Consider the following 26,852-nt stretch of genomic DNA (forward strand, 5'->3'; position numbering starts at 1 on the left):
GTATTAAGTTTTAAGGGTTCTTTATAGAACCTGGAGATAAATGGTCTGAAGTGCAAGTGGTAAAGATTTTCTCCCATTCTGCAGGCACTCTCTGTTCATTCTCTTGATTCTTCCTTTTACAGTGAAGAAGTTTTTCATTTGATATGCTCTCATTTATAGATTCTTGATTATATTTCTTGTACATTAGGAATCTTGTTGAGGAATTTGGTTCAAAACTGAGATGACGGAAAGTTGGGCCTACTTTTTCTTCCAGTTAGCACAGGGTCTCTGATCTAATGCTTTGGTCCTTGAGCCACTTTGAGTTGAGTTTTGTGCAGGGTGAGAGATAGGGGTTTGATTTCATTCTACTACGTGGGTTTCCAGTTTTCCCATCACCATTTGTTAAAGAGGCTAGCTTTTCTCCAATGTATATTTATAGCACCTTTGTCTAGTATGAGGTAACTGTCTTTATGTGGGTGTGTCTTTGTGTCTTCTATTCATTTGTCTTCATGTCTGTTTTTGTGCCATTATCATGCCATTTTTTTACTATAGCTCTGTAGCTCTGTAGTATAATTTAACTTGTGGTATTGTGATCCCTCCTGCATCACTTTTCATGATCAGGATTGCTCTGGCTATTCTGAGTCATTTATTTTTCCAAATGAATTTCGTGATTGATTTTTCTATTTCTATGAAGAACATTTTTGGTATTTTAATAGGAATTGAATTAAATCTGTATAGTGCTTTAGGTAGTATGGATATTTTGACAATATAAATTCTCCCTATCCAAGAAATAGGAGATATTTTCATTTTCTGAGGTCTTCTTCAATTTCTTTCTTTAGTGTTCTATAGTTTTCATTGTAGAGGGCTTTTATCTCTTTTGTTAAAATAATCAACATCATTAGCAATTAGAGAACTGTTAATTAAAACTACACTGAGATTCCATCTCACTTCAGTCAGAATGGCAATTATCAAGAATACAAGCAACAATAAATGTTGGAGAGGATGTGGAACAAAGGTACTCTCATACATTGTTGGTGGGACTGCAAATTGGTGCAACCATTCTGGATAAAAGTATGGTGATTCCTCAGAACACTTGGAATGGAACCAGTATTTGGTCCAGTTATCCCACTCCTCAGTCTACATCCAAAGGACTTAAAATCAGCATACTACAGTGACACAGCCACATCAATGTTTATAGTAGCTCAATTCACAATAGCCAAGCTATGGAACCAACCCAGGTGTACTTCAATGGATGAATGGATAAAGAAAATGTGGCATATATACACAATTGAATATTAATCTGTCATAGAGACGCATGAGATTATGGTATTTGCTGGTAAATGGATGGAGCTGGAGAATATCATGCTAAGTGAAATAAGCCATTTCCAAAAAACCAAAAGTCTAATGTTCTCTCTGATATGTGGATGCTAACCCCCAACAAAGGAGATTGGGGAGGGGAAGAATGGAAGTCCATTGGATTAGACAAAGATAAACCAAGAGAAGGGAGTGGGAGGAGAATAGGAAGGATAATAGAATTAATTGGACATAACTTTCCTAGCCTTCTATTTGAATACATGGCCAGGGTAACTCCACATCATGTACAAACACAAGAATAGGATCCTAATAAAATAAGTTATACTCCATGTATGTATAAGATGCCAAAGTACATTCTACTATCATGCATAACTAAAAATAACAAATAACATAACTAAATTTTAAAAATAAAAAAAGAAAATTAACCTGGAAGAATACTTGTTGAGGTAAATGAGGTCAAGGAAAAATTGCATGGAAGAAAGTATTGGAGAATGGTACTGGTCAATGATATTGTTTGCATGTATGAATATGTAACAACAAATTTCATCATTATGTATAACATAATGCACCAATAAAAACATGGAAAGAAACAAAAGGAATATCTTTGTTGAGTATTTGAGAGTACATTCCATGGCTGATTATTCTTTGTAACTTCTATAATTCTTAGCAAAATGCCTTACATATTACAGATATTCAATAAATATAGGTTGATTCATAAATGACTATTAACTTGGCAATGATAAAGTTGTTTTTTAAAAAAATCAACACAATTATTTAATATCAGAAATTGTCATAATTATTTTATTTACTTTAAAGAATATTCAGTAAGTGCATTACCAGTGTTGATTAACACTTTCAATAATTATTACTTTAAATGATCTTGAACAGGCACAAAACCCAATCCTTAAGGGAATACCAGGATTTCATCATAATGATTGTACCTAAGTGTACTTTTTATTTCAATGCATCAAAACATTTAATAGTCATCAAACATACACTAGCAACCAAACCACAGTGATTTTCAGTATAACATCTCCAAGATTGGAAAGAAATTGTGACATTCATTTTATGCTTAAAGACTATTCTTTATTTCCCAGGTGTGATGGGAGAATATGAGCCGAAAATTGAGGTGCATTTTCCTTTCACGGTTACAGCTGCTAGGGGAACAACTGTTAAAATGGAGTGCTTTGCACTTGGCAAGTAAGTACATATTCCTCTATAATTAGACACAATTGTTTATTAAAATGTTGCAAATCTTTTCTGATCATTTATTTTTCTAGATTTCTTTTCCCAGAAGCCCTAGAGTGGCTATACATTTTTTTTAAAAGAAGGACAAATGAGAATTGGCAAAATAATCAATTATAATTTTCTTTTTAGTCATTTCTGTGGACAGCAATGTATATAATTTTGTCATTTTAACAAAAAGTAAACTTCTCTAAATTAAAGACAATCGTTACCTGTCTTTGCCTATATGCCTTAAAATTTCAGTATCATCCTTAAATTTCATTCAGAAATTCTCCAAAGAAGAGGAAGAAAAAAGAAAAAGGTACTATCTGCTTATTGTGCATAGGATGTACATTAGGTAGATTATGAAAACAGTACAGAAATCATAAGGATAATACTTAGAGTGATTATTTCAGAATCCCCAGAAATAACCTCATGATAACACAAGTTGATAATATGACTAATTTGTTATCATACCTGAGACAGAGAGAAGATATATATCATAGTCTGTTGTCTGCAATACTTATTGATTCTGTTTCTGAGGATTTAAATCCACCATATATAGTCACTAGTCAATGATGTTTACAATGTGGATATTGGGATCAGAAGCAGGAGTGGCATTTTGAACATATTTGATTAGAGTATTATAATTTACTTTAAATAGTGTTTTTTGTTTTGTTTTGTTTTGTTTTTTTACAAAAAGACCTCAGGGTCTTTTCTATACCCTATAATTATAATTCGCATAAATGCATTTGTCAGCTACTAATAATTTAGCTTCAGTTGTGTTGAGCTAACTCCCACATCATAACTATAAAGTACTTGGAGATAAAACATGCTACACAAATGTATTTATAACAGTAGGGTTAGCCTGCGGTGACAAAAATATTAGTAAACAGAAGAAACTCAGCTAGTAACTGGAGGTTTTGGGAGGAATATAGTAAACACCATTTGTTTTAATTTTAAGACTGATTGAAATAACAGGTTAGCGCAATTCTACTCAAAGATGAATAGGACAAGTTCATAAAAGGCCAAAGGTAAAATAAGTTATTGTACAGCCCCTCTTTTAAGAAAATAATGTGCATTAGTAGAAATATATTTTAAGAAGAAAAAAGATGCATCTAGAAGTATTTAGGTAGATATCTAAGGAAGCTTCCAACATCTAATGGCATAGTTAAGGGCATAATATTAAATAATACCTTGAAAATCCTGTTCTTTACCATTTCTCCATGTTATACTATCAGGTATGTCTGCAAATGTCCCACATAAGGTTCTTAATTCTGATAAATGCAAAAATAATATATTCTGACTTGATGCCAAATGTTTTAGCATATCCTGCAGTTAAATAATTCTTAAATGCCAGAATTTGTACTAAAGCCACAAACAAAGGGAGGTCATATTGTAAAACAAATTGGAAAACTAGATTTATAGAGAAAAAAACAATATAGAATATTTCCCCGGGCAGGCTTATTTAATAAGTTAGATGTGGTTGCTTTGGGAAGTCTTGAAATGTGCTTAGTAAATTGATGCTTAAAGTTCCCTTCCTTCTAGGTAGGATCCAACAGTTAAATCATTTATATTCTTTTAATACTTTATTTTCTTCAACTTTCCCACTTCTCGTTTGTTACCCCTCCCCTCCCAAAACTAAATAAGTATAAGGGAGGGTAAAAGACACATACCATCTCAGTCAAGAAGGTTTCTATTGTTCATTTGATATTCTTCCTGTGATATGTCACAAATGTGGAAAAAAGGAACATGTTATGAAGAAGTCTGCCACTACCTAAAGACTAACTTGTCACCCTCCTGAAAATAAACAAGATCAAAGAAATAACTTGTTGACAGGCCTTAATTCCTTTACAGCATGTTGTCATGTTGGAGTAGGTCATCAAGTCCCAACATGATCACAGCAACTTCAAATTAATGGCTAAGCATCTGCTTCGTTCTCACAGTTCACCTAAGCTGCTTCCTTTCGAATGCATGCTGCTCCAGTGAGCCTTTGTTCGGAGGACATCAGTATCTGTCACTGGACATGGGTCAACATCTTAACACCCAAGGTGATTCTTCCTCTCAGTGTGTCTTCATAGACTAGTTTTAACATAAGAGTTTCTTCAATCAATATAAACAGTGTTATCAAATTCTAGAATGGAGCATTGACCTCTTCTCTCCCTTGGATTTTTTACTTAGTGTTTCCTCTTCTGGGAATACTCTCCCCATGTTGTTCCATGGTGGCTCCCATCTGCCCTCTGGCCTCAAGTTCAATAACAGCTTCTAAAGAGGCTGTGAACATTTTATGTAGCCATCTGTGACCACTTTATCTAATTCACACTTACTATTCTCTCCACAAATACTTGGGTTCTTTTCTTTTTAACACTTAATGTAATTTAAAATTATAAATATATTTCCACACCAGAAACTTATTGTCACTCAGGAATGCAGTTGGAAACAGGATCCTAATTAGATGATTCAGTAGGATGTAGGAAATGGTCAAGGTGGAGATCTGTGAGTAGGATTAAGAAGACCACAAAGAGAAACTGAGATATATGTAGTCTGTGCATAACAAAACCTCTGTTATCACTTTTAAACCTAAAGGAACAAGGGAGGAGGAGATAATACCAAAACCAGAAGCATTGGAGATATGGATTAGGCCCAAGGCTACTCAGCAGGAACTATAATCACTGGAGCTATAAGAATATAGCTGAAGAGAGGATTAGGAAACTCATATACTGACTTTTTTTTTATTCTTTTTATTCAGATATTTTATATTTTCTTGACTCCAAAATATTACCTCTATACATTTGATTTACAAATTAATATGTCCTACATCTGACCTCTCTTTTGAGCTCCATTCCTACATTTTCAGTTGCTTGTTAACATCCTTACTTGGATCACATGACTTCTTTTTCTTTTACCTTCTGACCTCCTCTGCGGACTCCCAAGAAGCAAACTAGAAATCAGTAAGAAGTCAGTTTGCAAGCCAGAGAATATAGTCAGCCGGTATAGAAGGACTATGGGGAAGTAGAGAATGACAGGCAAAGGAAGCAAACAGAACAGCAAGCCCAGGGCCCTTCCTTAGGTTTTAAACCTCGTGAAGACTGGAATCATGACTATCCCTCACTTGTATATTGCTGTTGTCTTCCATGGGACCTGGAACATAGAGCTCAGGAAATATTTGTTAAAAGAATGAATTAACTCAACTCCTGTGTGTATTTAATTCAACCAACAGTTATTAACTGATAATAATAATTTCTTTATACATTTTTTCTTGACCTCCCCCCCAAAAATAATTGTACATACACTGCACACCTCTTTCTTTCACTTTTATATTCTATATGTCTCCAAATGTACTCATACTCTTGTCCCATTTTTTCCATGTCTTTATTATCATAAGAAAACATCATGAGATCTACCGTTTAATGACTGTTTAAGTGCACAATTCAATATTGTTACCTATAGGCATGATGTTGCAAAACATCTCTAGAAGTTATTTATCTTGTATAACTGAAGTTTTCCTTTTTTTAGTTTCAAACTTATCATGTTCATGTCATAGTTACTCTTTAACACAACAATTAAAAAAGAAGAAACCTTCCTTGATATATTACCCCACAAGAAGAGATTGTTTGTTTGGAGCATATGGATAAAAATATTAATTATAATTAAAGACTAAAGGACAGAGTGAAAAATATATATCAAAGAGTAATTTTGTAGTCAATAGTGGTTTAAGGGACAAACAAGGAGAAAATTATAAAAACAAAATGTTACTGTTACTAACTTTGTCTCCTCTTACTGAAGCAATCCAGATTTCCTACCAGATTTTTACCATGTTATTAATTGAAACACATACATTCTAGATATAATTCCTCTCTCAAGGAGAAATGATTCATTCATTAATGGACAGGTACCTAAAAAGCAAGGGGTGGGCTTTTTTCATTGTTCATCTTGTGAATGTAAATGGCCTAAAGTGTTTGGAAAAAACAAAACAAAACTGAATGCATATTTGAAGATTTTAAGAGCCCTCTTCTCTGCCAGGCAATGTCCTAGCTTCCAGGATTCACATAGTTCCTGTTTTCAAAGAGATGTCACTGTCTTCCTACACTTAACCGGGTCTACTACCACAACCTCTTGAGCCCAATCTCAATATTTTAATATAAATATTACCTAGACATACTGACTGACCTATCCCCCACTGTCAACTTTTGTTGTTAGAGACATTTGTTGCCCCATTTTTTGTTTTGACTTTTAAATAAAGCTGAACAATAGTAAAAGCAGATTTTCTTTTCTTTGGATTTTCTCTGACCTATAACACATGAACCTTTGATAGAGTACACTAGGAAGTTTATTTATTTATTTTTAAAATTATACTTTTAAAACATTGTTTTAACATAAAATTAGATAATATTAAAATGTCAGAATATTGTTTTTATTTTTACATTTTTATTCCTCTTACATGCACCTATATATCCTTATGATCTGTTCCCAAAATGTTCATTTCCCATAAATTAGAGGATAAAGTTAATGTGAATACAATGCACAGATCATTTTAAAATATATCTTCATACTTTTCTGTATTCTTAAAGGAAAAAAGAATATTTTATGGCATCTATTTTCACCATCTCTTGATATCACCAAAGTTTATCAACTGACCTAATTTGAACTTAAGTAAAAATCAGAAAACTATACACTGCAATTTTTCTTCTAAAGAAATCTCTCCACTTACATCTGAATTTAGCAAAAATCAGACAGTTCCTCTGTAGGTTGCTGGGGCAAAGCACAATTCCAGTATCTAATTTAGCTCCTAGAAATCACTCTTAAAATAGTATTATACAACACTGAGAACAGAATTTATAAAGTGACTATAACATGCTTTATTTGGTATTGGTCAATTTTTGCAAAAATATTGCACACACAAAAAAATGGGAAATGTTTACATATGATCCACAGGGAAACTGAGGTATACAAAGGCTTGGGAATACAGCAAAGCATTAAAATGGAGGGGGATTAATTACTTTAGGGGAAAAAAGGGCTGTTTTAGACATATGGAAGGTTATTACCAAGAGATTGCTCACAAGCTGTTCACCAGTTTCAACAAGGTAGGGAGGGAATGAAACTCACCAGTATGGTATTAAACTAGAAGAATTAGATTGGGTGTAATATAGAAGTTCTTGACAAAATGAGTTGTTACAGAGAAAATGGGTTATCAGGAGAGGAAGTAGAAGCTCTTTTCCTGTACTGCTGTAAGAATATAATAATGCTCATTTGTCTTCTAATGATTTAGATGTAATGTTCCCTGAACGGAGAGAAATGATCCAGGTCAGGGTTAGAAATGAAAACTTTGAACATTCTCATTTGCTGGCAACTCATCCACCCACACTTAAGCTAAATATTAAGAGTCAAAGGACAGAGTCAGGCAGATTAATTAGGTGCCTTTTGGCAACTGCATTGTTATATAATGGTGTAAACTGGTGGGTGGCATACGGATGAAGTAAAATGAAGAATATTGGATTATCTTGCTCCTCATTGAGCCCAGAACCAAGGAAGAAGGGTTATCCGCGATTTTTCTCAGTTCTGCATTTAAACATTAGACTTAATACACTTGAAGTGAGAGATAAGGGGTCAAAGGGTCTGTTTCAGTCAGCTTTTTTACTGCTGTGACTAAAAGAACTGATCAGTTGTAGAGAAGGAAAAGCTTATTTGAGGGGTTCATGGCTTCAGAGGTCTCAGTCCATAAACAGTAGGCTTTATTTCTTGGGGATCAAGGTGAGGCACAACATCATAGCGTAAGAGTGTGGCAGAGGAAAGCAGCTCACATGATAATTAGGTAGCAGAGAGAAACTCCACTTGCCAGGTACAAAATACATACCCCAAAGGCATGCCCCCCAGGGACGCTCTCTCCAGCTACACCCTACCTGCCTTCACTCACCACTCAGTTATTCCCATCAGGGGATTAACGCACTGATTGGGTTAAGCCTCTCAAAACACAATCATTTCTCCTCTAATCCTTCTTTCATTGTTTCACCCATGAGCTTTTGGGGGACACCTCACATCCAAACCATAACAGGGTTGTACAAGTAAGGAGTCCCTCAAGGTCCAATAAATACTTCATTTCAATGGTTCTTTCCACATGTGGAAATGTGTCAGTCAGCTTTCTGTCACTAAGACCAAAATATCCAACAAGAACTATTTAGAGGAGAAAAAAAAATTATTTCCACTCACAGTTTCAGAATTTTAGTAGTCTGCCAATTCCATTCCTCTGGACCTAAGGTAAGGTAGAACCTCATGGTATGAGGGCATAGCAGAGGAAAGCTAGGAAGCCACTCATGGCAGCCAGGAAGCAGAGAGAGATAGGAGCCAGGGACAAAACATATAATCCCCAAGGATGAGCTCAGTGAAAACTTCCCCCAGGCATGACCCACCTGCCTATAGTTATCATGCAATAATTCATTCAAATTATTAATCATCAAATGGATTAATTCATTGATTAGGTTATAGCTTTCATGATAATTTTACCACCTACATTAATATAGGAGCTTTTGGGGAATACCTCATATCCAAATCAGAAGAAGTATGGAATTGAAAATTGGTGGTATTTTTAACTGGATGTGTTCAATTTTTAAGTCTAGTCTATGCAAGTTGATAACTAGGTAACAGTAAAATTTTGAACTTTAAAAATGTGAAGAGTTAGTAACTATATAGTGAAGGGGGAAAAGAAGTGGATGGAATTATCACAAATTAGTATCCCAGAACTATCCCTCTGGGACCCAGAATTTTTGAGGATTGGCTCAGGTAGAACTCACAGAAATTTTTCTGGCAAGTCTGTAAAAATTTAAATTGTTTTACATTGTGGTAGTGGTAAGGATGTCTCGCTGAGATACCATTCACAGGAGTCTCAAGCAGATTAGAAGTCCAAAGGAAACCCACAGAGAATGTGTTTCTTCTCCCTCCTGGCCTTGCAGTATATTCGTAGTACCCCCTCTTGACCCTGAAGAGATGTGGCTTTCTGAATCCTAACCCCAGCACATAAAGCACAGTACCTAAGGCCAGAGCTGAGAAAGGATAATTTAAAAATCAACCCGCTTCTACTTCACATTTTCAGACTCATCTCCTAATGAGTCACAGCCTTCCCTAAACCTCAACTATACGTGCTTTTCCACATCTATGGTTTTGTAATACTGTGTCCTTACACTAAAACAGCCCACCATTGCCATGATGTTCTACCTACAAGGCTTAGTTAAGATGCTACTTCTCCATTAAATCCATTCTGCTTTTTTCTTGAGATCCAATCTCTTGCCTTTGGAACAACTATATATGTGGCCATGCGTATTTCACCATTTTGCCTGCCCCACTGGGACAGCTGTATACATTTGTCTTCTTTACTGTGCTAAATTTTTGGATTCCTGGAGTGTTTTTATATGCATCAGGTACTGACTAAGTTTGCTGAATTGAATTCAGGCCTGAGAAATGTGGTCCATCTTTCATTACAGAACTCTGTTATTGCCTTTGGTTTGGTCAGATAAATGTCTCCAGATGCTGTTCACTTGTTTTTGCCCTGAAAATTCTTACCACATTTACATTGACTGTAGTTTTCTGGCAGGTTTCATTTCCCCATGTGACCTTTTGCAGACAGGAGAAAGATCACTAGATATGTCAAATAGCCACCCCCAACAAAAAAGTAAAATCTGGTCACTGATGCTTAAGCGACCCCAGGCACAAGGGCAACCTTGAGGTTATTCTGTAATAAAAAAGTCATATGCTATAAAGCAACATAGGTTTATCTACTGTGACAATCCTGAAAGCTAATAGTGTTAGCAAATAGTGTTACAGGCAGATTTTTTTTTTAACTTTACATGTTCCTTATCTTGCTTCTGCAGCCATTAACACGCAATCAGATCAGCTGTGCTCAAAAGGCCTTGAACCAGTTACTGTAATAATTATGTGAATGACCTTTTCAAACTCATCTGAAATCTGGTGGTGAGGTGGGAGGGAAGAACACATTCAATTTCTTGCTCTTTTTACTTCTTGCTTATCTTTCTTTCGGATAGCATTTACGAATCATCTTTTGTTACACTCCATCAAATGACTATTAGGAAACCAGGACTTTAAGTAATTTTTTGCTCTTTTTATATGTTTATTGCAAATAAAAAGCACCAATTTTCAATTCATAGTCATTTTTGCAATAATTTGGTTTTTCCCCTCAGTCCTTAGCCAAGTTGTCTCAAATGACTGCTCTTGTGTCCCATTGTAACTGTGAGAATGACAAATATTCCTCTGAGACTTCCCACAGTCTGCAACTGGCAAATGTTCCTGAAAGAGTCTGCTCTTTAGTTACAGATTGATGATTTATTAATGCTGTTTATTTGGAACTGCCAGTCACTAAGGGCTGTAGGAATTAAAAATGAATCGGAGTTGTGTGGTATTTGTCTCTCAAACTAAAATCAAATTACTTAATCATTAGATTGACAGAAGATCTGGGAATAAGAGTCAGTTAGTGGGTCTAGGAATCAATAAATGTTTAGATCTCACATGAGAGCAGTGTATTATGGAGTCAAGAAAATTACTTTTATGATCTACTGGTTGTTTTAATATTACTGAGACAAGGGAGGTATCCTCATTTCAGGTGGTACCCAGAGGTGACAGGTGCAGAAAGAATCGTAAGAGATTACATAGCCCATAGCCTGGCATCAATTTGTAGATGGGACCATGAGACTGCAAGAAATGGCTAGACTAAGACATGTGAGTGTGCTGCTCTGGTTAATGCTGGATGCTTCTTCATTCCAAGGTCTTTACATTTTCAAGCTTCTGCTATAGTGCCAACTATGGAAGGAAATATTTTATTTACATATTTACTCTTGTACTCAGAGGCATTATGTATTTCTAGGGAAACAGGAAGATTATATTATTCACATTTGGATTCAGTTAACTGCTATCATATTTTCAACCTTTCCAGAACTGTCCTAGACCACTTAATCTGTCTCAGTAGAGAGACTGTATACATATGATATGCAAGGCCAAACAGCTGGAAAACTGTAGAGACAAAAAAAAAAAACAAATCTCCAGATTTTGAAACTAGCAGTCTTCTCAATTCTCCATGCCACTTTTCAGTGGCAAAGAGGTATTGACACTTAATCAGAGCAAAGATTTTTCTGGATGCATTTAAAATCTCAGTGATTGAGTATTAGGAATATTAGTGTGTAAGGCAAGTCACCAGGGCATGAATCAAAGGATAATCCATAAATGACTGAGATCTTTATTTAGATCAGTTTAGCCTCATCTGATATTTTTGGTGAATCAGCCTGCAGTTTTCATAGATCTCTTCCTTGATATTGATTGTGAGATCAAAATCTATATATTGATATTCATAATGAGGATATAAAGTATCAGTGTACCTATCAGAAGTTTCTAACTCTTTTCTAAACCCCCCAAAAATTCACCAGATACATAATCTCAGTACCTGAATAAGCCATTAGTGGACTAAAAGAAGCAACTTTAACCCCAAAGTTGTGGACAATCTCAGTGTACCTTGAACTGAACCTGTGCCTAGTACTGGATGGTTCCTACATCTCACTTAGATTCTAACTACATGTCAGAAATGTTTCTCAAAGGACTAGAATCAGGAGTGGATTTAGTCAAATCTTATATTCCTCCTAACCTCAAATTCTTTAACTCTCAGTCTTAGATTTCTGTGAAATTATATATGGTCATCACCCACAAATTCCCACTGAGAATTCTACTATAAACTTAAATTTTATTTTCCAATATTTATCTCTTCTAATGGTGATTTAAAACCCACATAGCTGCTGGTAAAATTTATTTATCTAAGAAAAAATTTGGAATCTCTTTATTTGAGATCTCATTCTGATATTTAATTTTTAAATCTACCACAGTACACACACTCTAAGCAGCAGTATGTGCCTTCCTAACTCATTGAACTATGAACTGAGGCTATATTTCATATGCCTATTATTGCCATATTGGTATTAGTTGAACTAGGACAGCAACATATTAGCCCACTAGAGAAAGATCAATTTAGAATTTTTAAAATATTCTTATATACAGTTCTTTTTTGATATTAATTTGGAAATTTAGGTAAGAAAACATTAGTAGTATGCATGCCATTAAAATTCTTTGGATGTTTAAATTTTGTATTTATCATTTCATTAATTTTGAAAATTTGATACATAGCAATCAAGTCCAACTTACATTCTTATCATCCTTGTTACACCCTCCTCCCTAACTCACATCCAAGCACCCTGCCTCCAACTCTTGGCATCACTAACTTCTGACAAACTGTCTTTCCCAATCTGTCAGCTGTTGAAAATTCTCCAACTTACTTCTTCCATTTTATTCTGTCTTCCATTATCATAGTTCAAGTCTCTTACCATCACATTAGCTTGACTCTCTTACATCTGATGCAAATAAGACTAGAGATGTACTTTAAGTAAAAGACAATTTTACTGAAGTTGCATTACCTTTGGAAAATCCTCTGCACTGTTTTCTAGAGGCCCTGCTATATGCTCCTTGTCTGCTGGGTGTCTACCATTCTCCAGGCCTTACTCCTGGTTTTCCTGTCACTCCTATCCCAGTCAATCTGATGTTTAATTTGGACTTCAGATATAATTATTGCCTCCAGTGTCACTCCTTTGTTTAACCTGTTTGACATTGCTTAGTACCTTGATCCACAGCTTTGATCTAGAGTAGGCTTCAAGAACTATGCTCACCATAGATGTAATTACATAAGATGATTTTACTGCAACTACACATAACCACCTAGAGAGTCACCCTAAGTATAAACCCTTACTTATCTCTTTCTTTCGTCCTTCTCAACTTTATCTGTTTATCACTATAAATGATTCTTAAATTAATTCCTAAGAGTGTATGCTGAACATTTGTTGATTGAATTAATTTATCTATCAACATAATAAGTAACTATGCATACTCAAAAGGAAGCAGAAATAAACTAATATATTTAAAGATTTCTAAGCCTGAGACCACATGTGTGTAGACATTTAGGTTGTAAAAATGATGCTGAGAGACTCTGAGGCTGTACCTCAGAGTATGGTCTCACCTTAGGAGGGTCTCATGCAGTCATGTCTGTCTGTATGTACCAAAGTTTAAGAAACACAGTTTTTTTTTTTACTGATTTGTTTCAACCAGGGTTGCCATGATGTATATGAAAAATCTGTGACCATTTTCTAGTAACCAGGACTATTGTTCTATACACATAGGGAATGGCCTGCCTCAGTCCAGGTCTGACTAATCAGAAAGCTGGGAGACTCTAAGCACAGAGTTAGAGCAAAGTGACTGGGTCTCCTTATAGGTTGTAACTGTCCTGTCACTGCAGAGGAATGGTTGTCTCTCTCTTTGCAAAATATCCCTGTGGATGTTACCAACCTTAAGAGCATCATTTCTTCAATAGTAATTTTATAATTAGTACTGATCTCCACTTTTAATTATACTTATTATAAAAATAATTAATATAAAAATCATTTCATATTATATATTATATTATTATCCTGTATAACATTTTCCAAAAATCTTAGTTTTTCTTATATTTGTTCTATTATATTCTATTATATTTGTATTATAATTGTTGGCAATTATTTTTGAAGTTTTAGGGAGAGCCCTTAGATTCATTACTCACATGTTTATAAGCCATAATTTAGTTTGTAGTATCAGGAATATTTCTATAAATGTCTAATTTCATCTATTCTTGCGTGGCGGGTTTGTGTCCTTCCCACTTCAGAATTTATCCTGAAATTCAAAGGATGCCTCATATCGATTTATCTTTAGTCTTTCTCATCAGATAGCCGATGTAAAAGAAAGTTTATCTTGTGTCTCTGATGCCTATGACACCCAGGACACAGAATACCACATATAAATTTATTCGTTTACTCTCATGTTCTCATCAAGTGAGTAACCAGAGACATAATTCCATCTTTGTCTTTGGAATCTCTCAGGGCATCCTACAACTTGAAAACAGATGGCACTGAGACAGCAGGACAGTGAGAAATCCCAAATTGTTTAAAAAAACCTCCTTTGTCTATATCTTACAGGTAACATTAGTTGAGTTTTATTTATCTCTATAATCATATTTTTCACAAAAATGTACTGTGAAGTTAGATGGCATAACTTTATACTCTTCTATGCTGTTAAGCTGATAATACTCTTTATATATGCATATGTTTCCATATGCTCAGTGTATAATCAAAGTGGTTCTGAATTGTCTTAAAGCTCATTGTTACCTAAGATTACTCATTTTATGATTTCAACATATCTAAGCAATTTGTATTTTATAGGATGGCAAAGTAGAGGTTGTCTTCTATTTTTTTTTCTTCATTTGGTACATTTTGCATTGTCTCTGCCTATATACTTGATGTCAGTGGTAGAGGCATATGCCCATGGAGGAATTTAGTGCAATGAGATTTAATATTTTTCTTGTGTTAGAGAAATAGTGTGTGTGTGTGTGTGTGTGTGTGTGTGTGTATGTGTGTGTGTGTGTAATAAGTTTGTAAAATCCATAGAAAGAACATCTCAGGATAGGAAATCTTAGGATAGAGAATAAGACATAAACTCAGCACCTCTTGTTCTGTTTTTTCTTTTCCTTTCTTTCTTTCTTTAGAAATGCAATATAGCAGCACCTTCTTTCTGTGATCTGTTTTTGGGTTTTTTTTGTTTTTGGTTTCTTTTGTTGTTGCTTTTGTTGGTAGTTATATAGTGCAGAAAAGGTTTCAGGTCAAATCTTTTATAATAATTTTTAGACTGAAAAATAATTCCATCTAATAGCCACTAGATACAAAATAATACTCTGTGGGAACATATGCTGCTGTTTCACAGTACAAAAAGCAAGTGATAAGTACTTTTGATCATTTCTATTCCCTACTTATATTTTCTTTGGGGGATTGAATCAATCTAATTTACAACTTTTAGAATGTCTTATTTATGGCCATTTCCTCAAAGGAAGGTACATTATGAAATCAGGTCACTTGTTTTATGCATCCCTACAGAGATATGCGGCTTTCTTAACATTTCTGAAAGAGGAACACACATAGGTATTTGCTACATAGTGCAAGAATATCTTCCTACCCTCCTGCCCCAACTTCACCTATTCCATTTTCTATTGAGAAAAAGCATATAATATATAGGCAAGCAATTTTTAATCTCTCTGACATCCAGATATAATGCAAAGTTATGGCGGTCTAATTGACAGTTGTTCCTTTATTACTAAACCCTAAAAAATTGGTGAGTCTTATGATCAAAAGTATCTTGGATGTGATAAATTAGAATAATTAAGGCTAACACAGCATGCATTAAGCCCTAAGTTGGTGATCAAGTCAATTGGAATTCAAGTGGTGATATGTTCTTCCTCTCTTTACAGTTTAATTTTTAAAATCTGAATTAATAAATATCTCTCCTGTAGCACCAGTAACCTTTTAAAACAAATGATTTTTGACTACATATTTTTATCTTATAAAATCAACAAAAATTACCATAGCATTAGTAATCTTAGTTACCACAACCATGCCATTTCTGAGATTCCATATGCAAACAATGTTCACATATAAAGAAGCAGATTAAAGAGATTTCCTATACTCTTTGCCTTTGTTGCCACCTTGTATCTGTGGGTTTTCTTGACTGATGTCATAAATAACAGAATAAAGAGTGACACCTAAAGGAATGATGATGAAAATGGTTATCAGTTTAGTTCTTAATTTACTTTTGTTTGGGAGCTAAAAGGGTAGACTAGAAAAAATAAATAACGTATTTTCCATGACTAAAATGTACAGAAAAAAATAAAATCTATTACTCCAATTAAGTAAATTATATTGCTAAAGTATCTACTTAAGCGCTTTTCAAAAGGTTCATTGGTGTATATTTGGAATATAATAAAATATTTAAAGTGTACAAGTTGATACATTTAGCATATGTATTGTTACATGAAACCATCACAATATTCACATGGTGAGCATATTCATCATACACAAAATTTCTATAGATACACCTATCATCCCATAGATAGGTGTATCTATGTTTATAGATACACCAGGCAAAGACTGAGCTGATCTATTTTCTGTCAGTATATATCAGTTTACATTTTCTAAAGCCCTATATAGCTGGAATCATTCAATATATTCTATTATTTTCTTATGGTATTTGTCTTCTTTCACTCAGACTGATTATTTTGAAATTTAAACAAATAGTTGGGTGCATCAATAGGTCATTCCTTTTTATTGCTCACTAGTATTCCATTTTAAGTGGTATCACAATGCTTTTCTATTCACCCATTGAGGGAAAATCAGGTTGATTCCATGTTTTAGTTATTACCATAGAGCTTCTATGAATATTTATTTTGGGTTAATAGGAGAGGTATGCCTAAACTGTGATCAGAGTATATGTAATGATTTAAGAAATTAACCTGTATTTCAAAGTGGTTTCTTAATGTTTTATTTTCCTATCCAAAGCATAGTTGGAGAATTCAAACAAAACACTCATCTTTGCAGTTCAGTATTTTACATCCAAATATATATTTAGTGATTACTATGACTTTTTTGTGTAAAGTTGGATTCCTCAATGGCTAAAGTAATTTAATGATTTTTGTCCTTATTTGACTTGCATTTTATATGCTATTATTTTGCCCATGTTTATAAATGTGTTGTTGATTTTCTTATCATAGAATTTTGAGTTCTTTAAAATTCTGGAAGCAAGTCCTTGATCATATAATGATTTGCATATTTTCTTTCACTGTGCAGCATTTTTTTTAATTGCCTTAACAAAGCATCTCAGAAAACAGAAGTCCTTAATTTTGATGGAGTTCTATTTTTCAATAACTTTCTTTTATGAATTAAACCTTTGGTTCCATACCTTAGAAATATTTGCTCAAAGCAACTGCAAAAGTACTTCTCCTGGAAAACTTATAGTTTTAAGTTTTATATTTTATTCTGTGACATATTTTGAGTTTAATATAAGTATGGATCAAATTTTACTCTTTCATATATATGTCCAATTATTCCAGCATTCTTTCTTGAAAGTGTATCTTTCTCTGATATACTAGCTTAAAGCTAGTATATCAAGTATCAGTTGAATATATATATATATATATATATATATATATGCCTGCCTATTTTAGAACTCTCATCTATTGATCTCCTTGTCCATCTAAACTGCCAAATCATATTCTTCATTGCAGCAATTTTATAATAAGATCGGAAGTCAGGTAACCTTTTTCATCCAGCTCTGCTCTCTGTCGTAGGATTATTTTGACTATTCTAGACCCCTTGTATTTCCATATGAATTTTAGAATCAACTCATACCCTTCCACAAAATATGACCTGCTTTCATTTTGTTTGGAAATTTGTTGAATCTAGAGATAAAGAACTGACTTTTCACTAATATTGACTATTTTAATCCATTTATACAGCATTTCACTCCATTTATTTGAGTTCTCATTATTTCAGTAATCTTGTAATCTTTTATCAGCTTTACTCCTATTTCACATTTTGGTGCTATTTTAATGACATTTTTATTTTAGTTAGGATTATTTATTGTTAGTATACAGAAATACAATTGGTTGGTTTTGTATATTGATCCTATGTCCTGCAACCTTGCTAATTTCCTTGCTGTTTTTGTTCTTTGCAAAAGCCATAGGGTTTTCCATATTATGCAAGCATGTATCTGTGAATAGACAGTTCTACATCTTTTCCAATCTGAATGTCTAGTTTTTCCTGCCTTATTGCACTGTCTGGAACTTGCAGCATGATGCTGGATAGATGCTTGAGAGGATCCTTAGTGTCAAGAGAAAGCACTCAGTCTTTTTCTGTTGCAGACAACATTCACTGAACATTTTAGTTAGATGTGCTTAGCAGGCCGAAGGAGTTCCCTTGTTCCTCTAGTTGTAAAAGCAGGAATGAACATTGGATTTAAAATGCTTTCTATGAAGCCAAACATATGTTATGTAGTAAATTACTTTGGTTGAATTTTTAAAATAATAAACCAACTTAACATTTAGATTCTTGAAATAATAAATGATTAGATTCAGTTTAATGCATTTTATAAGGATTTACATGTTTATAAATAATATTTCCCTGTGGTATTGTTTTCTTATAGTGTTTTTATCTAATTTTGCTATTAAAATAATGTTGACCTCAAAGAATGAATTGAGAATTATTTCTTCCTTTCAACTTTCTGAATTCATTGTGTAAAACCTATATTATTTTCTTCATTAAATGTTTGGTAGAATTCTTTCATTAAACTCTCTGTACCTGGAGGTTTTTATGCAGGCTAGAGGGTAGGCTTTAATTAGAACTTCAGTTTCTTTAGTAGATATGGGCCTCATCTGATTATCTGTCTTCTTACATGACCTCTTATATTTTTATCTATTTTCAGGATATTTTTTTCATTTCAAGTAACTTGCCAAAAGTATTGTGATAATGTTGTTCATATTTCTCCCTTTTTTCATCTTAATATCTGCCAAAAACATGGTAGTCTAACCTCTTTCATTCTTGGCATTAGAAATTTATGGGGCTTTTTTGTTTTGTTTTGTTTTGTTTTTACTTTTTTGTCATTATCAATCTGGGTCAAGTTTCATCCAACTAACCATTTTTTTTTTCTAAATAACTTTTGATTTCATTGACTTTTTCTAGTTTTCCATTTCTCTTTCATCGATCATTATTTTCTTTCTTTGGCTTGTCTTGGTTTTAATTTGCCCTTATTTTTCCACTTTTTAAAATTGAGTTATTGATTTGAGACTCTTTTCTAATTTACTGGCATACATTTCCAGCTAAGTACTTCTTTCTGCTGCATACCACATATTTGTTATGTGTGTTTTCATTTTCATTCAATTCTGTATTTTCCTTTTTACTATATATGGTCATGAGGTATAACATGATGTTGTCTGTATGACATGATAGAATAATCAAATCTAGCCAATTAACATATACATCACCTCTTTGTGTAGTGAGAACATTTACAATCTACTCTCAACAATTTTTAAGAATGCTGCACATTATTAACTATAATTGTCATGTTGTTCAATAAATCTTCAGAATTTATTCCTTCTAACTGAAGTTTTTACCCTTTGAAACATCTCCCTAGTCCCTATTCCCTTGGTCCTTGGTAATCATCATTCTACTCCACTGTCAGGAACATGATTTCACTGGATTTGATATGTGAGATATGTAGTATTTGCCTATCTGTGCCTGGCTTATTTCATTTAGCATAATATCCTCCAAGATAATCCATGTTCTTGCAAATGACTATTTCCTTCTCCTTTAAGACTGAACACTATTCCATTGTGTACATATACCATATTCTTTCTCAATTCATCTGTTAATGGACACTAAGATTTATTCAATATCTTGGCTGTTGTGAGTAATGCCACAATAACAAAGGAATTCAGATATTCCTTCAAAATGCTAATTTCATTTTACAATAAGGTAATTTTATTTTTAATTTTCTGAGAACTTCCATTTTTGTTTTCCATAATAGTCTCACTCGTTTATATACCACTAATGATGCACAAGGATTCCCTTTTTGCCATATCCTCACCAACACTTTTCATTTTTTGTCTTTTTGATAAAATCCATTCTAACAGACATGAAATGATATCTCTTTTTGGTTTAAATTCTTGTTTTTCTGATGAATAGTGACGTTAAGAATTTTTTCATGTACCTATCAGCCATTTCATTGGTCATTTCTTTATGAAATGTCTATTCAAGACTTTTATCTAATTTTTTAAAAGCTGGGTTGTTTGTTTTCTTACTATTAAATTGTTCTGATACCATATAGAGTTTACATGATCAATTTTGGTCAGATATGTGGTTGGTGAATATTTTTTCTCATTATAAAGGTTGTTACTTCACTCTATTGATTATTTCTTTTGCTGTGAAAAACCTTTTTAGTTAAGCACCATCTACTTGTCTATGTTTGCTTTTGTCACCTATACTTTTGGAATTATACTCTAAAATATCTGTACCAAGACCAATGTCAACAAGTTCTTCCCCTATGTCTTCTTCTGTAAGGTTTACCTGTTCAAGTCTCACATTTAAATTTTACTCCATTTTGAATTGATTTTTGCATATCTGGCAAGTAAGGGCAAAATTTAATTCTTCCCAGTAGCAGTCGAAGAGACTGTATTCTTGGCACCTTTGTCAAAGGTCTGTTCACAGTGTATAATGTGGATTTATTTCTGGGTCTAAATTCTAGTCTATTGACCTTTATGTCTGTTTTAGTGCCAGTGTCATGCTATTTTGATTATTATAGTTTTGTAGTACATTTTGAGATCAGTTAGTGTTGTACCTTCAAGTTTGTTCTTTTTACTGTAGATGCCTTTGGCTACTCAACATGTTTAGTGCTTGCATATGAATTCTTTCTAATTGAAAATAATCATATATGTAGAAACCCTAAAGCCTCCACCAAAACAAAAACAAACATCCAACTGTTTTCAGGATACAAAGTAATCACATAAAAATGAGTAGTGTGTCTGCATACTAACAACAAACTTCTAAGAAACAAACTGACAATTCAATTTACAACAGCATCCCAAAAATAAAATACTTAGGAATAACTTTAAGGAGATAAAAGATCTGCATGCTGAAAAACATAAAATATTGATGAAAAAACTTGAGAAGATAGACATAAACAGAATATATTTACCTGGGGCCATGGACTTGGAAGAATTAATATTGTCAAAATTTCCATATTATTCAAGATTATCTACAAATTCAATGTAATCCTTATGAAAATTCTATTCTGCAGTATAAAATTCTTTACCAAAACTTTCAATTTTCTCCTATATTTTTGTCCCTTTTTGGAAATTTAGCCATTTAGAAATATGTTATTTAGTTTCAAATTATGTTAGCATTTTTTCAGATTTATTTGTTATTCATTTCTGTTTTAATTCCATAATGTCAAAGAAAAAGGTTGTGGAAGCTAAGCCCTCTCAAGTACCTTGAGACTTGTTTTCTACCAAAGACTTGGGTGTGTTTTGGTGTGTTTCATGTGTACATGGGAATGATTTGTATACTATTGTTATAAAGTGGACTCTTCTACAAGTGTCAAGTAGGTCAATTTCGTTGAAAGTGTGCTCAAATTTCTGTCTTCGGGTTTCCTGTCTATTTCTTCTATAGATTGTTGGGAATAAAGTGCTGAGATTTCCCAGCACTTTATTTGTCTGTTTCTCACTGCAGTTTTATTAATTTTTGACTCATATATTTTGGACCTCTAAAAAGTAAGTCTATTGATGACAAAAAAGCCTTCAATATCTGATTTTATAACATACTAGTATGATTAGCAGATTAAATATTGCAGAAAAAAACAATGCATTTGAAAGCATAGCAATAGAAGTATCTAAAAATGAAACAACACAAAAGAATTAACAGCAATAGATAGAAGCAGAGTATCTGGGAGCCATGCATAACTTCAAATAGCATATTATAAATGTAGTTTTACTCCCAAGTTAAAAGGAGTGGGGAGACAGAATACTTTGAAAAACAAAAAAAGTTTTAGATCCAAGAAACTCAAACCATAAGCCCAAAAGTCTTTGGGCAGGTACAAAGGAGAATGTTTGCTAAGTTTTATGGTAAGAATATGTTTAGTTTTCTAAGAAATTGTCAAACTATCTTCCAAAGTGGCTGCATATATTGCATTCCCATCCTCAATGAATGAGATTGATTTCCTGCTCTTCCACATCCTCACCAGAATTTGGTGATATCAGTGTTCTGCAGTTTGTTCATCCTACATGTGTGCAGCAGTATCTTTATATTATTCTAATTTGCATTTCTTTCAAGACTTATGAACTGAAGTATCTTTTCATAGGCTTATCTGTTGTCTGCATTTCTTTTTAATGAGGTGTCTGTAAGATCTTCAGCCCATTTTATAGTGAGTTTGTTTTCTTACTGTTGAGTCTTAACAGTTCATATATTTTGGATAACAGTCCTTTATATATTTTAACATTTTATGTTTTAAATATTTTATATTTTAATTCATTTTTTTATATTTTGGATAGTAGTCTTGTATAAATATTTTCTCATAGTCTCTGGCTTGTTTTTTCATTCTCTTGACAATATCATAGAGCATATTTTTAAAATCATTATTTTTCTGGTGCTGGGATTGAATCCAGGACCTCAGGTATCCTAGGTAAGAACTTGACCACTGAACTACATCTCCAGACTAAATTTTGAACTCTAATGGAGTCCAGCTTATCAATTCTTTCTTTCATTGATTTTACCTTTGGTATTTCATCAAAAATGCTATCACCAAATGCATGATTTTCTGGATGTCATCCTAGGCATTAAAGTTTTCATCTCTAAAATTCAGATTTGAAATTTTTAAAAATCTCTTTTATTTTTACTACTAAATATGTGTAATATTTCCTGTGGGTTCTTGAATGTATGAATCTGTTAATGTTCTTTACTAGATGTATTTATTGTATGTTTCATATGAGTATGGGTTTTGGTTGATTGAGATTTTTTTCTCATTCTGAGTTATATTTTCCTGAATCTGTGCATACCTGGAACTGTTTGTTAATTCTCCTTTTGGTTTAGTTTTCTGAAATATTTTTATGAAGTATTGTTTATTTTCTGAAACATTTTTCCTGCTTGAATGTTCTGCTTCTTTCTGAAATACCGTCCAAAACACAGTCCATTTCTCAAGCGTTTCCTCAACCAGAATACCTGCATTCTATCCCTTGTGCTCTTTTCACTGCCATTCAGTCTTTCATGGTTTCAACTGAAAATAGATGGTAGAAAGTGGACTCTCTGACTTTCTGTTTATAATGTTTACTGCCATGTGCCCTATTCATTCATTCAGAGAAACTTGGAGCCTCTGAAAAATATTTACTTTAGTTTCACCTTTCCCAAACATTCTTCTAGACCAAACCCTTCTTCTTTCCCTGTGAATTTGATGACTGTTTTCCAAAGGTGTTAAGTCAAGGGTGACAATTGACTCTGGTTAATATTTTAAAATATTTTATATGTTTACTCTAACATCAAATTGACATACAATTTTAGAGAATGCCAAGAGACCACAAAATTTGAGAAATCTAAAGGCTAAACATCAACTATTTAAGAGGATATATTATATTATATATAATAGATATAATATTATATGATATATAAAATATATATTATATATAATATATCTATTATATATAATAGATAAATACTGCTGTACTGCTGCTCCCTTAACTCTTTTTTCATTTTCTTTTTTCAATAGGTTCTTTTTAGGTACACATGACAGTATAATCCATTTTGACATAATTATACAAACATGGATTCTATGTTGTTCTAATTCAGACCCCAGTACCTCTCCTTCCCCTTCCCTCTCCCGACCCTTGCTCCCTTCCCTCTCCTGGTCTGATTTCAGAATTCCCATCTTAGTATTATTTACCTATTGGACTACACAGTCTTTATGCACTAGCTTTACATAACAGTCTGCTGGATGTGAGCATCAATCTTAATGTGTCCCATTTATCAATGAAAGGATACACAGAAAAGCAGAGATTTTACTTTTTTCAACCTGTTACTTGACAGAATTCAAAGTCAATAAGAACTTCTATATCACAAAATTCTAAAGTACCTAAGCATTTTCACAGTTCAATTTCGATCAGTGTTTTAGGTATTTGGGTGTAGAAGTGGGTGAAAGACAAATTTATTTTGATTTATTTGCCCAATAAATATTCAGAGAAGGCAAACATTTCAAGGATATTACCATAAGATCATTAGGAACAGCAAATTAAGTTGTCTTTTTGAATGTTCTGAATACTGTTCTTTCTATCACATTTAGTAATTTTATTAATATGTATTTTGTTATTAATGAATTATATTTCACTAAAAGCTATATTAAATATTAGCAATTTTACATTTACTTCCTGGCATTAGCCAAATAGTAATTCAAAATGATGAAATTATAAATTTAAAAAAACACAAAATAGTCTAAGGAAAAAAGTAGTTTTTCTACTTTTGTCAGTTTAATTAGCAAGGAAAATATATTAAGTGGTTTCAGGTTTCTTCTTAGTGAACCAAATGCTACTTGGAATAATCATCATTGTGAATCTTATCATGGGAATAAATCTAATCCTATGGACTTGTTATGATTATATATTTATAAAAGGAAAGCTTGAGGGGTTTTAAGAGAGGAGTCTCTGACAATGTTTGCTATACCAGTATCACTATACCAAAACAGCAAATCTGCATGAATTTGTCATGTACACTTATGATGATATTCACTTAATTCTAAATGTTGTTTTTAAACACTGAATCTGTTTTCTTATTGTGACTCATATTTGGGGGAAATAAATTCATAAATAACTTTTCTAGATGAGAAATAATTTTTCATCTGATCTCTCCCTAGTCCTGGAGTATAAAAACTAATATAATTAATATAAAAATGCCATTCCCTTCTGACATTAATCTATAAATAGTAATTTTTAATAAATGAATATTATGGTAGGTTTCCAGCTTCAGTTCCATTATTTTGCTAGCAAAATACAGTTCTTAAAAATTTACCTTTTGTTGTAATATATGTTAGTTTGCAATATTTTTAAAAATTTTATACTTAATAAAATTCTATGTACAGATGAAAACTAGTTGAAAATTAAATAGGAAGTTAATATGGGGAGTGGATGTTGATAGTTCGTGATCTTTCTGTAAAACAGAATTTTTCTGTGTGTTTTAATCTAAAGGTTCACCTTCCTCAAAGGATTTACAAATTTTCTAAGGTAATGAATCATAATGAACTCAGACAAGCAGACAGCTGTGTTCCAATCTATAAAAATATCGAATTTGAGAGTAGTGCTGGGAAACAGGTCAGCTTTTCTGGAAGAACTTGGAGAGTTCCAATAGATGGTATGAGTAAGAGGTAGAAGGATAGAGTACAAAGGAGGAGAACTTCCTAAAAATACTATATTCTGTATGTGAAATTACGTAGAATCTAAAATAATAGTCAATTAAAACATTCTCTTGCTCTGATTTCCTAACTTCACAGTACTCTTTATGTTGTTTGCAACCTGGGTTTTCTGCCATGCTTACACTCCCAATTCTGTGATGTCTGGATTATCGCTGTCTTTTCTTCCTCTCCTTTATGAGCTAAAGTACAAGGTTCATTGCTTTATTCACTCTCTCTCTTATCTTTAATCCCCTAAGAAGCACCAGGCAGAGACATGTGTGGGAAATGGGAGCATCCAATTGCCTAAATGTGACACAGGCTAGACCCAGACAGAGATCACTGCTTTCACTGCTACATGAAACTTTTTCAAATGGAAGGAAGACATAGTAATTTTTTTCAAACTGGTAAAAACATAAAGGCCTTATAAGACCTTAACAAGATTAGTTCTACCTAAATTAGATTCTTTGCCTAAGATAATTAAAAGTAATGATACATATTTTGAGCTGTGACTCTTAAGTAAGTCCTAAGCAGAACTAATACCATGGGAAGGCTGTGAGTTAATACATAATCTTACATTCTGAGTCAAGAATCATTAAGCAGAGAGATCTAAAGCTTACACTCAAGTTACATTCAGTTAATTTCTTTTCCCTAAAGGCCAATTAGTCCATGCATTTGGAGCTGTGACAGCAGTTCTGTGCCTCAAGGGAGAGATCCTACACACTCCCCTTTTAAGAAAGACCCCACATTCACATTCACTGCCCCTGAAAGTTTCCCAACTTTTACAGAGGAAACTAATGCCTTCAAAATTTTTGCATATTATGTAGATTCTAGTGATAACCTACATTAACAATTTAATTTTTTTTGAGATACAGGATGATAAAAAAAAAACTTTCATTCAATAGCTTTTTTATGATGGCTGTGTATGTACTTTCTTAGAGAAAAGTTATAAAACTTGATTCTTTCCGTTTCTATCAAAGATATACAATGTTTCCTTCTTCGTGCAAGTCACAAAGGAGCCATAACTGTGTATATTTTCACATCAGATGTAAAATTCATATCTCACTTGTGACTTATGCAAGGAAAATAGGAAGCTCCATTAGACAGAACTACATTTTGTCTGTGAATAGTGATTTGCAGTTGGGGAGTACTTTCCTTTGAAATCATTAAATCTTTACAGCTAAGTATTCCTTCTGCCTTGACAGATTCTACACATTACTTCATCATATGTATAAAAATGATCTTTAAAAATACCTTTAATGACTTCAACAATGGCCAAAGTTCATCCAACACTTTCCTTACTTTCTAGAACTACATTTGTTACACTTTTTATCCTGTCACTTTGACAGTGCATAATAAAAAGCTGTGTCAAAATTTCAAAGTGGCTTCACAGAGTCTTCTACCATTATTAAAAGATATTTTTGAGCCACATGAATAGTGCCACCCTCAGTATAACATTTGTTTTTAAA

At 33.1% G+C, this 26,852-nt stretch overlaps 1 protein-coding gene across 1 annotated transcript in view; it reads left to right on the forward strand.

Moving 5' to 3' along the window:
• The window catches only part of CNTN5 (contactin 5), a 1,212,510-nt gene that overhangs the window by 905,780 nt on the left and 279,878 nt on the right, over nucleotides 1–26,852 (forward strand). The window contains exon 10 of the mRNA XM_079101923.1: nucleotides 2,391–2,493. Within this exon, the coding sequence (XP_078958049.1) occupies nucleotides 2,391–2,493 (103 nt within the window). The remainder of the gene's footprint in view (nucleotides 1–2,390; nucleotides 2,494–26,852) is intronic.

The sequence above is a fragment of the Sciurus vulgaris genome, assembly GCF_902686455.1.
Source record: "Sciurus vulgaris genome assembly, chromosome: 11".
Classification (NCBI taxonomy): Eukaryota; Metazoa; Chordata; class Mammalia; order Rodentia; family Sciuridae; genus Sciurus; species Sciurus vulgaris.